Here is a 13,037-nt window from a genome sequence, read left to right as displayed (position 1 = left end):
AACTATGTTATCGTTAGTTTTGTATAAAAGTTTGATGTCTTGGTGTTTGCAATTCCTGTTGTCATTGTCTACTAAAGACAAGTAGCTTTTTCTCTTATTTTCTCCTCTTTTGGGATCCCCATTAACAATCTGATTAAACATTATGTATCACTTCCTTTTTTCATCTATTTCTTCTGCCTTGTCATCACAGATGTGGACATCATTGCTTAAGTACGACTTGCCTCCTTACTTACCTAAAAGTGAAAGAACCTTCTACATCTTGTGAAAGCATAGTGCTGAACATTGAGTAACTTTTTGCCTACTTCATTTCTTAATAGATTTTGTTTTCTTAGTTTTATTTCGTTCCACGTCTTTTTGGAAGTAACTGTGCATGTCCACTCTAAGACTTGCCAACCCTCCCTGGAAGGTGGAGCTTTAGAAATTGAAAATATGAGTGTATCTCTGTGTGAACCCACATTCTGAATTTTCTACTAAGTTCACCCAAAAATGTTGTAATTTTGTTCTGGATATAGCTTTGTTTGTTGGAAAGAAAAGAGAAGTCAAGGAGAAAGTGAACAGAAAAATAGAGCAAAAAACAGAAGTAAAAGCTACTGCAAAGTTTTGTTTCTAATTGATAATGGAAGCAACAAGTCTGCCTATAAATAGGCTTACTGTAAAACAGAAAATACTAAAATCTAGGTCCACTAAACCACTAACTACTAATTAGCTACTAATCTGCCACAATATCTAAACATGCTAAGATAAAGGAAACTAACTAACAAACTCCTGAAGACTTGGTCAAGTATTTGAATCACTTTTCAACACTCCCCCTTGATTCAAAACAACAAACTCCAAGTTGACCTCTGAAGAACTCGTGCTTTGCTTGCTGAAGTGACTTCGTGAAGATGTCTGCTGCTTGCTCATTTGTATCACAAGACTTCAAAGTAATTTCTCCAGTAGAAACAAGACCTCTAATATAGTGATAGCGAATATCAATGTGCTTTGTTTTGCTGTGAAATGCTGACTTCTTCGTCATCGCAATAGCAGATATCTTGTCACAAAAAATCTCAGTTGCACCAGTCGGTGTTTGATTAAAATTTGCAACAAGTCTCCTTAACCAAACTGCTTGACAAGCTGCAGAGGTTGCTGCAATATATTCAGCCTCTGAAGTTGATAAAGCGACCACTTCCTGCTTCTTTGAACTCCATGAAACTGCTCCAGACCCAAGATTAAACAAGAAACCAGATGTGCTCTTTCGATCATCAATGCTGCCTGCGTAGTCACTATCAGTAAAGCCAGTTAATGTGAAATTTGTTACCTTAGAATACCAAATTCCATGCTCTGTTGTCCCAGCAATATATCTTAGTACTCTCTATGCAGCTCCAAGGTGAAGCTTGCTTGGATTGTGCATAAATCTCGATATAACGCCAACAGAGAAAGCAATATCTGGTCTTGTATGAGACAAGTAATTCAAACCGCCAACCAGACTTCTAAAATAAGTTGCATTTGCCATTTCAGAACCATCATCACGACACAACTTTTCATTAATATTCATCGGCGTAACAGCAACTTTACAATTTACCATAGTAAACTTTTTCAAAAGATCTGTCGCATATTTTCTTTGTGAAAGAAATATGCCTTCGATTCCCCGTTTCACCTCAAGACCAAGAAAATAATGCAGTAGACCCAAATCAGACATCTCAAAATTCTTCATCATGCAGTCCTTAAAATCAGTGATCATAGACTCATTCGAACCCATATATATCATATCATCAACGTAAAGACATACGACCAAAAAATCATTTTTACCTTCTCGTTTTACATAAAGAGTGGGCTCATTGTTACTCCTTTCAAAACCATTCTCATGGAAATATGAATCAATCTTGAAGTACCATGCCCGCGGCGCTTGCTTTAAGCCATAGAGTGCCTTTTTTAACCTATAGAAATTATCTTCTTTGCCATTTACTACAAAACCTTCAGGTTGTGAGACATAGACTTCCTCTTCCAAATCACCATTTAAAAAGGCAGATTTAACATCGAATTGGTAAACTGGCCAACTTAAATTAGCAGCCAAGGCTAAAAAAGTTCTCACAGTTTCAAAGCGAGCAACAGGAGAAAAAGTTTCTTCAAAGTCAATACCTTGTTGCTGGGAATAACCTTTTGCGACGAGCCTTGCCTTATGTTTTTGGATGCTGCCATCAGCATGATACTTGGTTCTAAACACCCATTTGAGCCCAATAGCTTTCTTTCCTTCAGGCAAATTTACCAAGTCCCATGTTTGATTCTTTTGAATAGCCATCAACTCTTCTTCCATAGCCTTGCACCATTTATCCTCTTTTTCAGCATCTTCAAAGAGGATAGGATCTGAAACAAGTAAAGCAAAGGTACAAGATATACTGTTAGCATATCTAGGATTTTGTTTCCTATCTCTTGTTGATCTTCTTAATGGAGTTGGCTCAGCGGAAGGTTTTTCCAATATTGGAGAAGTTGCTGGTGCAATTGATGAGGTAGACGATGGACCAGCCAAAAAAGGATCAGCTACATACTCTTGATCAATAATATCGTCAGAAGGCAACAACTTAATGTTTGAACTTTCATCTGTGGAATTAAAATTCCAACTTGCATCTTCATTAAACACAACATTTCTATTGACCGTAATCTTACCACTCACTGGATTATATAACTTATAAGCCTTGGATTGTGTGCTATATCCAACAAAAATACATTTTTCACATTTTTCATCAAGCTTACGTCGAGCTTGTGAATTTATCAAGGTATAAGCTATACAACCAAAGACACGTAAGTGGCCTACCTTGGGCTTGTTACCTCTCCAAGCTTCATATGGTGTTTGATTAAACACTGCCTTAGTAGGAGAAATATTCAGCAAATAGACAGCAGTGGCAACAGCTTCAGCCCAAAAACACTTCTATACACCTCTACCTTCCATCATGCTTTTGCCCATCTCGACAACTGTGCGGTTCTTTCGTTCTGCTACACCATTTTGCTCTGGTGTATAAGGTGCTGTGAGTTCTCTGTGTATTCCATTTTCCTCACAAAAGGAACTGAATTCTTTTGACATAAACTCACCACCTCTATCTGTTCGAAGTGTTTTGAGTCTACATCCACTTTGCCTCTCAACAAAAGATTTAAATTTCTTGAAATTGTCAAAAGTTTCAGATTTAAATTTCAAGAAATATATCCAACTCATACGACTATAATCATCAGTAAAAAGCAGAAAGTATCGACTTCCCCCTAAAGACTCAACACTCATAGGACCACACAAATCAGCATGTACTAACTCAAGACAAACAGAAGTTCTCCAAGACTTGCTTATAGGAAAACATTTTTTACTTTGTTTCCCATAAACACAACTTTCACAAAAATCAAGATTCTCAACTTTTGGCAACCCAAAAACCATTTCCTTTTGACTCAATAACTTCAATCCATTAACATTTAAATGCCCATAACGTAAATGCCATAGTCTAGTTTCATTATCTCCACTAGCTACCATAGTACACCTCTCAACCATTGAAACTTCTAGAGGAAACATTTTATTGTTAGCCATTGGAACTTTAGCAATGATTTTCTCAGATTTCTTATTTTTAATAGTGCAAACACCATCGTCAAAGAAAATTGAGTATCCGCTAATCATTAGTTGTCCAATGCTAAGCAAATTATGAGATAGACTAGGAACAAACATCACATCTTCTAAAATCTTGGCATTGCCTTGGCTGGTCATAATGCTAACTGTACCTCTACCTTCAACCTGAATCTTCTTGTTGTCTCCTAGCCTTACATCTGATTTTTTTGACTCATCGAGCTCCTTGAACAATGATCTTGTTCCAGACATATGATTGGAACAACCACTGTCCAAAAACCAAAAATCGTTAGGAGTTTCTTTTTCACAATAAAGGGCCATGAACAACTTACTGTCATCATTTTCCTCTACAAAGCTTGCTTGGTTATTCTCATCCCTCTGTTTTTGCCAACAATAAGCTTCAAGCTTCTTTATGACCTGATTTTCTGCAGTAGTTGCACAGAAACGTCTTAGCCTGCTTCTCTTCATTTGATCCTCCTCTATCTCGATTTCTTCCTTGGCCTCTTCCTCGAAAACCACCTCTGCCTCTTCCACGATTTGCAAAGTTTTCTAGCTTATCTTTCTGATGAATGGACTCCCCCTTCACCTAAAACGCCTTTTCTTCATTTTTTTCATGCGATCTTAGGAGCCTCTCTTCATGAGCTTGCAAAGAACTCATTAGTTCATCAAAAGTATAATTAGATAAGTCATGAGATTCCTCAATCGCAACAACAATATGTTCAAACTTTGAAGTAAGACTCCTTAAAACTTTTGCTACAACCGTTTCTTCAGATATGTTTTCACCATAAGACTTCATTTGATTAACAAGAGAAGAAACTCTAGACAAATAAGTTTGAACAGATTCATTACTTTTCATAGAAAGAGTTTCAAAGTCACGACGGTAAGTCTGTAATTTTACCGTAATCACCTTAGCTGAACCTTGAAATTCCTTCTTCAAAATCTTCCATGCCTGCGAAGATGTAGTTGCTGCTGCAATTCTTGAAAAAATTGTATCATGGACTGCTTGTTGAATCAGGAATAGCGCTTTGGCATCCTTCTTTTTTATCTCTTTCAATTTTTCCGTCTCTTCGTCAGAATCCCAAACTACTTGTGATTTGAAAAGAGTTTTCATTTTGATACTTCAAAACTCATACTTTTCACCAGCATGAGTTGTTGGGAAGATGATGAAATACCATTTACTGCCATTTTTCCTCACAATTTCCAGAAAGTAACCTTGCTTTGATACCAAATTAGTTGGAAAGAAAAAGGAAGTCAAGGTGAAAGTGAACAGAAAAATAGGGCAAAAAACAGAAGTAAAAGCTACTGCAAAGTTTTGTTTCTAATTGATAATGGAAGCAACAAGTCTGCCTATAAATAGGCTTACTGTAAAACAGAAAATACTAAAATCTAGGTCCACTAAACCACTAACTACTAATTAGCTACTAATCTGCCACAATATCTAAACATGCTAAGATAAAGGAAACTAACTAACAAACTCCTGAAGACTTAGTCAAGTATCTGAATCACTTTTCAACATTGTTTTGGCACATTCTTTTTTCCAATGCTTCATATTTTGGTTTTGTTAGATCAGGAGAGCTTATGCAAAATGAGGGCATTAGGTAGCTTATTTTTGGACGAGGTAAAAAAAAGGTTGATGAGCTCTTTTTTTTTGAGAAGGTAACATGTATATATTAGACAAAAAACAATACATGAGTTGTACTGGAACAATATATACAAGTGAGCAAAAGAGAGCAAAACCATTCTACTGTTTTGACAGGAACGTAATGTGTGTATCCTCAGGGTGTTTCTAGTTTCACCAAAAACATAAGAGCTTAATGCAGTTAAGTTTAATTTTCTGCACTCTGTGGCTGCTGTTCTCAAAGCATCTAGAGTTCCTTCCTTTCCAAATTGTCCACCAAATGTGCAAGCAGTGACCATCCTCCATCTTTTAATACTTCCTTGTTCTTTGTGGTGGTCTCAAATTACTCTTACATCTTTTAGTTTCTGCTGATACTTGCCATTCTGTTTTAGTTCCAGTGCTGTACTCTGACCGTTGCCTAGAAAGATATGGACCTATTCTAACCTATTGATATTTTCCAGGAGATAATGCTGTACTCACATACTTGTTACTAATTAATGGATCCTGATAACAAGAGATTTGGAAGAGGTAAGACCCTTATAATGCTTTGCTTTTCCCTTTGAAACAGAACTAGTAAACTACAGTCCTTTTGCATGGTTCCCTATATTGACTACTGCAGATATTTGATAATGCGAGGATCTTTATATGCATAACTAGCTTCTGTTTTACAGTAAAATGAATTTCATTTCATCAGGTTTTTGCTCAAATGTGCAGCTGGCTGATTTATTTTCCCTTGCAATCCTTGTTTTATGGCAGTTATCTCTTTCAGGATTAAAAGTCATCTTTTACTGCCTTCTCATTTTTGTGTGGTTTCTGCATCCAAAGGATTCATGGTTCATTTTGGAGAAAAGAAAAGGACTATTGATGCTATGTTATATCTCTGGGGCCTTACATGTGGCATAATTGTTTATTATAGAATGGGTTTTTGTAAAAGTTTGTCATCACAAAACAATGTATTCTCAAGCATTTTCCTTCATCACCTGGATGGTGTTAGCTGTCAGATTATAATTCTTTGACTTTTGATCGACTATTATAAGCCAAAATTGATTAAATCTTGACAAAGGGAATTGATATTTTGTTCACGTGTGAGGTGTTGTAAAGATTACTGGACTACTAAAGAATATGGGATTTCTTTTACTTGTCTAAAAACAAAAGCTTATGGGTTTTCCTCGAAGTGCTTGGATTTATCTCTTGATGTCTCAGATGATGGATTGCAATTCATACTCTGATATGGTGATCTTTTTGATAACCATATCAGAGTCTGAGTTTTAATCCATCATCAGACTCTGATATGGTCATCTTTAGAATGCCTGCTTTTTAATCAAGAGATCTTTAGTTTATAACTGTTTTGGTTTGGTCAAAATGCACAACCAGGGCCCAGAGAACTTACAGGTGCTGTGGATCTTATTAGTCACTTCAAATTGTTGCCTCATCAGGAGTTCTTCTGCAAGAGGTCACTTCCGTTGTCTATTTCAGATACCCACTATCTTCACAATGTGGTCGGGGACACAGAAATTAGGAAAGGGGAAGGGATGCAGTTGGATCAGCTTATACAGGATACTTCCTTGTCAAGAGAGACGAGTTCCCGCATCCAGCCATTTGACCTAGATGTTCTTGGTGAAGCTTTTCGACTACGTGAAGCGGCTCCAGTGGATCTGCCTCCTGTAAGAAATCTACTGATTGAAACTTAAGTGACAACAATCCATTTTAGTTAAGTGTTTTTTAGGTAATGCTATAACTTCTTCTGTTTTATAGTCTGAGAAAGGCATCCCTACTGTAGCTGGAAAATCCAAAAGTGAGTCGAAAGACAAGGAGAAGAAGCATAAAAAGCACAAAGATAAGGACAAAGAGCATAAGAAGCACAAACATCGTCATAAAGATCGAAGTAAAGACAAGGATAAAGACAAAAAGAGAGATAAAAGTGTTCATCATGATTCTGGTGCTGATCTTTCGAAGAAACATCACGAGAAGGTCTGCTACTAGCAAAACCTTGAGAAAATTGGTGCAGTATGTTGATTCTTACTAAATATATCATCTGCTTTTTTGGTATGAAGAAGTTCAGATGACTGGTTTAAAGAACAGCTCTTTCAAATGAATTTGCTAATATTGTCTTTTCTTAATAGAACTGTCCAAAGCTGCTGAAATATTTGTCATGTGATAGTAGAACTTTGCTGAACGTTACCCTTCCTTAAATTACACTGGATCATACAATTCTATCGAGTTTGTTATTCTTTCCTGTTGTCAGTTGCCTTTATTGGATTGCAGGGAGAAAAAGTCAAGGAAATAAAAGTTTACGTTTCTTGAAAATGCAACCTGGACCCTTTGAAATGCTCTGTTACTTGACTTTTTAGTTAATAAGGCAAAAGGTTTAGTTTGCTCTATGTTTAGCTTATTAAGGTACTTCGACATCAGCATAAATCTCTTTCTTGCTGCTGTAGCTTTGATACAGCTCAAGCTATCTCTCTCTTCTGACCCATTTGCAGTAACCTGAACTTTGAATTTGTTAATCTCATTTTTTGAGAAGGTAAGGTAAAATTTTACAAATGATACAGCACAACAACTGTGATAGCTGTTTAATATCAGTAGGGGAATTTCAAATACAAAAGACAGCCTTAGCTAGCCCCAAACTAATTCTAAAACCTATAGCACTATTTCCACCTCATTTACATATCCCAGTCTACACCTAAAACAAAACAAAAATCTTGTGAATAGAGTTGGCACCATTGTCAAAGCATCTGCCAGCATGTATTAGTACTGAATTAGATGAGAGTAGGTTGACGTTGTAAACTTCTATTTGCAAACCTTGGTTTTTTTCCCTTTCCAATGTAAGTTCTTGTTCTATTGATGCTTATCTACCGTCTACTTGAGATGTTTTTTGAAAATCACCAATTTTTGCTGTAGTTTAGGACTTCAGCCAGAAGCAACAGTGGTACTTCACAGTATTGAAAGTGTTGACTGATTATGATGTTTTCATTGTTCCCAGAAAAGGAAGCATGATGGAGAGGAGGAACTTAATGATGTTCACAAACACAAGAGAAGCAAGGTAGAACTGAATAGTTTTGAATTCATATGTTCCTTTATCTTTGGTATGTTTGCAAACTTTAAAGTGGTGTTTGAACAACTTCCTTTTAGTGTTTTCCTTGGAGAAATATTTTTGAGGAAACATTTTTGCGAGAAAGATGTCTGGATAAATGTAGTACCTTTTTTTTTTCAAGTTGAAGTTGCATGTCTTTTGATTTGAATATTTCTATTTTTTTCAAAAAGTAACCCAGAACTTTCTTGTCGGAAACTTTTATGAAGAACTTAACCAAGCAAGTATCCAGAAAGTTACAAGTTTATTGTTCTGAACAAGTTACATAGGTGATCTTACATTGGTACTTTTATCTTCATCTTTTTCTAACTCTGCCGTATTCACATGCTGAAATATTGCAGCACAAGAGCTCAAAGATTGATGAGATTGGTGCAATAAAGGTAGCAGGCTGAAATATGTGTGTGGTTCTATCATTTGTTTTATCCCCAGACTTTGCAATTGAGAATTTGGAGGGATCCTTTACTTAGTATTGTGAAAAATCAGAGGTACAGAAGTTAATGTCATGCTATATCCCATTAATTGAAGAACTTAGTGGCTTGCCCTGTTGCTTTAATCTTATATTTTCCACACTGGTAAGATTGTTCCATTGAGTTCACAGTTTAGTCAGATTGCACCACGCTTTGTGCATATGTGATTTTGCTTTTTATAGTGGTAATTTGTTTTCGTTTTCTGAAATACCAAGTCAACTAACAAACACATTAACTATCTTTACTGTGTTAAGGGAGCAGCATATGAAGAATCAGGTATACTTTCTGTGCTTGCGTTAGGCATCTAAATTAGTATTTCTCCTCCTTAAAAGCCAGATAAATTTATCTTAGTATTTATATCTAGATACATGTTCCTTCTTTAAAATGCTAAGTAGTATATCTTCTCAATAGATTAAATCTTAAAAACATCAATTGGTCAAAATATGGTTGTGGTAAGAGAAATATTTGACAAGTTGTGGCAGAACTCAACATGCATATTATCCCAATGCCTGACTCTATACTAAGCTGAGGTGTAAAATAATCATATTTGTCTACCTTGCCGTACATGTAAACTAGAGGATAAAAGGTTAAAGTTGGCAAAGGTTAGTTGGAAAGGATTGAAACTTCTTAGCCATATTGGCAATACAAGCAATCAATTCTGTGTGATTCCTTAGCTCTTGGTTTCCAATTATTATAGAATATTCCCTCATATAAGGGTTAAATATACATAAGATTCTTAGTTGTGTCACTAAAAACTTCGAACCACAGAGGATGTTCTTGACCGTGTAAAATGGAGTATATCAACTGACCAAGCATCTGGGTATTTGTATTTTATCCAACTTAAATAATGCTTAGGCAGAATGGCTCTGTGAATTTGCAGTATGATAGTTGTTCCTTTTGGACATATTTGTAGGTGAGTGAGAGAGTGGAAACTGGATGCTCTGTGAAGGAATTGCATGAGCAGATTGTCTAACTTTTTGCTCAAGCACCCTTCTCTTAATTTGTTTTTAATTATATAGAGGGAAAGGGGATTACAAGGTGGGGAATCGAACCCCCACCAACAAGGTGGAAGTTTAAGTAGCCAACCAACAGGGGCGATGATGGGCTCAAGTACCTGGGTGCATAAAAACATGAATTTGAATATGTCCAAATTTATTGGTAAATCTGTTCACTTTTTGGTTGGTAGAGTTGCCATTTAAAATAAATACTGATGTAAGCCTTGATTAAAAAAAAACTGATGTAAACAGATTCAGCTTTATTGCGAAGTTTCTAGTGTCACTTAATTGAAGTCTATGACGGTTTGACCTATTTTTCCTTATTTTTGTATTATTCCTCCCTACTTTTGTTCTCTAGACAAGAAAAGAGAAGAACAGTATCAGAAGGAAAAAGAGAAGAAGGGACAAAAGGGAAAAAGGAAAATAAGGATATCTGAAAATCCATGTTCCCTTATCGAATATTAGAAGACTTGCATTGCATCTCAATGTTAAGAAAACCCTGTATATATTTTACTAATTGTTAAGACTGGTTCTGTGTAACCAGTTGGCAAGTATTTTTCTCCTTCCGAAAAATTGTGTGAGGAAGGATCCCAAAAGGAAAAGAATTTGCCTGGCAGTCTGCAGAGGTTTATAATCGCATGGACCGTTTCTTATTTATATGGTCCATGTACTTGCATATGTTTTAGAATTCCTTTTTTGGGATAAAAGAGGAGCGCACTACTTATACTTTATTTCTCCACAAGAATGTTAATGTTGCATCAAAAGTGTTTGTAGCAGCCTAGTATGCACTCCCTTGAGTGCAAATGTAGGTAGTCCTTTGACTGCTAATCTGAAAATCAAATGCCAGCAACTACCATCACATATTTTTCTCTCTTTCTCTCCTCCCCCTGATTGTGTATTTATTTTTAGAACTGGAGCTGTGATAAGAAAAAAACGAAGATGGTAATGTATAATTTGTTTTCAGTTATTGTAGAAAGGCTAAACAAGACACAATTAGAAGAGTACTTCAGCATATGATATTGAACAATGCACTTCCAACAAAAGATGCACTTATGTTTTCAGATGTCCCTGAAGGGACTCCAAAACTGCACATTTTGGCTTAAGAAAAGCAGCTACCTGTTCAGTTTCTGGAATTTTGTATTTAAGGTGTTGTAGAAAGGTTAAACAAGACACAGTTTGGACAGTGCTTCGACATGTAAATATTAAATGGTTGGATTTGATAAAGCAGCTCTCTGTTCAGTCTCTGCACCATTCTGAATTTTCACTTTTAACAGGTATCCATAGTGAACATCTGTGTATCTAATCCTAGTGATATTAAAACTTATTTCTCTATATCTGCAACATATGTCATTTGTTGTTGAATGCTTGTTTCGCTTCCTTTTGAAGCCAGTCTCTGCACCAATCTGAATTTTCACCTTTGAACGGGTGTTATTTCCATTTAGAATATATGCCATTTAATGCTGAATGCATGTTTCTACTTGGAAGCATCTATAAATAAATTATCTTTTTGCATGCTACCTAATGACTTTACAGTTGTTATAAGGGTCTAATTTGGGAACCAAGTCTTTGATCTTTTTGTGCCTGGAGTGTGTAATATTTCAATGATAGGTTTTAGCTTCATTTTTGGGGGTGGGTGGGGGTTTCGGATAGGTTTATAAGTTTCTAGTTCACATTTATCATTATATATGTTGTGTAATTAAAGGATTTATGTGGGGCTTCTGTGTGTGCAATCCCAAGATTGAAGTGAAATGGAATGGGACATTGGTACTCTGCGGAAATGTAGTGTTCATTACAAGCAAGACAATTGAAGCATTAAGAGGAAGTGTATAAATCTTCTATTTTCAATGGAGTATAAATTTGTGAGCAGTACTTTAGATAAGTTTGTTTGACATGAAATTTTTCCTTTTCATATCCTTGTTGATGTTATCAACTAAGAGTAGAGCAGCATGGTTGGTGCATGTTGCGCCACATATTGCATAATGCGCCTGTTTATTTTTCCATGCAGAATTGCCTTTGGACTTACTAAAGATTGCCAAGAAGGTGTACTCACTCTTGTTGAAGTAGATTTTAGTGCATGGTACAACTGCTGAAAAAAGCACCTCTTTGGGTCATATAGAAAGGACTTCCATATTGTTGGGCATTGAAACTGAAAACCTTGATCCCTTCATTCTGCTTTAGTGAGAGTGTGTTGTGTTAAACAACAGGTTTGGGTAATAAAAATGGTAAGTGTTGGCGTGGTCTTTTATGATTTGTCCTTCCTATTGAGCTTGAAGGTGATGTCTTCATCAGCAAAGATCTAACATAGGAGGGGAAGATGTTTAAAAGGATATGTCTATATGTACAATGCTAGGAGTTTTGCTTGTTGTGGCTAGATATTCTTGTTGTATATACTAGGGTAGAATGAGATCAAATAACTAATAGTTGAGGATATTGAAGTAAAGACAGTTGTTTCATCCCTGGGCAAATTACGTTCCTTGTAGAAGGGAAAAGGACGTTGAACATTTAGTTTTATTTGATAACTTCCCTCATCAACATAGTTGACAAATCTTGTAATTGTTGCAGTGTTGTGAAGTAGACCCCAAAAGATTTATGGCATTTCATATAATCTACTTTGTGTTGCTATTTGTTTCTTTTGAAAGGGAAGAGGGGAACAAATGATCTCTGGGAAGGTCGTAATCTAGAATGGCATTAATAGCATCTGATCTGATGTTAACTGTTGGTTGATGTCTGAGTGGTGGCAGTTTGTTAGGAAAGAGCAAATGCCTTTTTGCCAAAGATGAGCAAATATGTTGAGAGTTTTATTTATTACTATATATATTCCAAAAAAATATTATTGTTTAGAGTACCAAGATTCTAAACATTTTTATTTGGCAATTGAATTCCAACATAACTTGTATTGGGAAGATTATAATTTAAGGAAAAGGTATGGTAGTTGATTCTCAAAATAAATAATAAGAATCTCCTTTAAGTAAATACCAGTTTTTTTCATTCTTTAAATGCCATATTATTTGTTCTTGAACACAATTTTTTTTTGTGACGATGTAAGTAGAGTCAAATTTAAGGAAAAACGGGGAGCGACAAATCTGCACCTTTTCTTTTTCCTGCATTGCCTTTTGGTATTGGGGCAATCGTCCTTTACAATTTCAAAACCTCATAATAAAGGAGCAAGTGAGGTAATTATCTTACATTTATTATGGGCACACTGTCAACTTTTTTTAAGAGGTTATAGTGAAAATTAGCGGTCTTTTTTAGATAAATAAATATGTATGGAGTCTTGTATGTGTATTTC

At 35.8% G+C, this 13,037-nt stretch overlaps 1 protein-coding gene across 5 annotated transcripts; it reads left to right on the top strand.

Moving 5' to 3' along the window:
* The first annotated feature begins 267 nt into the window (after positions 1-267).
* On the top strand, positions 268-11,081 carry LOC125812349 (mediator of RNA polymerase II transcription subunit 19a-like). 5 transcript variants are annotated; one of them, XR_007441994.1, is made up of 7 exons: positions 268-286; positions 5,657-5,723; positions 6,570-6,859; positions 6,951-7,166; positions 8,179-8,238; positions 8,628-8,771; positions 10,713-11,081. XR_007441994.1 is itself a non-coding variant. In XM_049491853.1 (7 exons), the coding sequence occupies exons 2-7, from the start codon at positions 5,693-5,695 to the stop codon at positions 10,719-10,721; spliced, it is 645 nt and encodes a 214-aa protein (XP_049347810.1). In that variant the 5' UTR covers positions 268-286; positions 5,657-5,692; the 3' UTR covers positions 10,722-11,081. The 5 variants fall into 5 exon arrangements, 2 of the variants coding, with proteins under 2 accessions (XP_049347810.1, XP_049347809.1); XR_007441995.1 differs by lacking the exon at positions 10,713-11,081 and adding an exon at positions 9,667-9,970; XM_049491853.1 differs by having other exon boundaries at positions 8,628-8,666.
* Positions 11,082-13,037: the final 1,956 nt, after the last annotated feature.

The sequence above is a fragment of the Solanum verrucosum genome, unplaced genomic scaffold (assembly GCF_900185275.1).
Source record: "Solanum verrucosum unplaced genomic scaffold, falcon-dt-bn FXZP01000145.1, whole genome shotgun sequence".
Lineage (NCBI taxonomy): Eukaryota > Viridiplantae > Streptophyta > Magnoliopsida > Solanales > Solanaceae > Solanum > Solanum verrucosum.
This window is presented reverse-complemented; position numbering and strand designations above follow the sequence as displayed.

Excerpts from the sequence above, each read along its gene's own strand:
- LOC125812349 (XM_049491852.1), top strand. The coding sequence starts at position 5,693 with ATGGATCCTGATAACAAGAGATTTGGAAGAG. Across the intron at positions 5,724-6,569 it reads TAACAAGAGATTTGGAAGAG|GGCCCAGAGAACTTACAGGT; the intron begins GTAAGACCCTTA and ends ATGCACAACCAG. Across the intron at positions 6,860-6,950 it reads CTCCAGTGGATCTGCCTCCT|TCTGAGAAAGGCATCCCTAC; the intron begins GTAAGAAATCTA and ends TCTGTTTTATAG.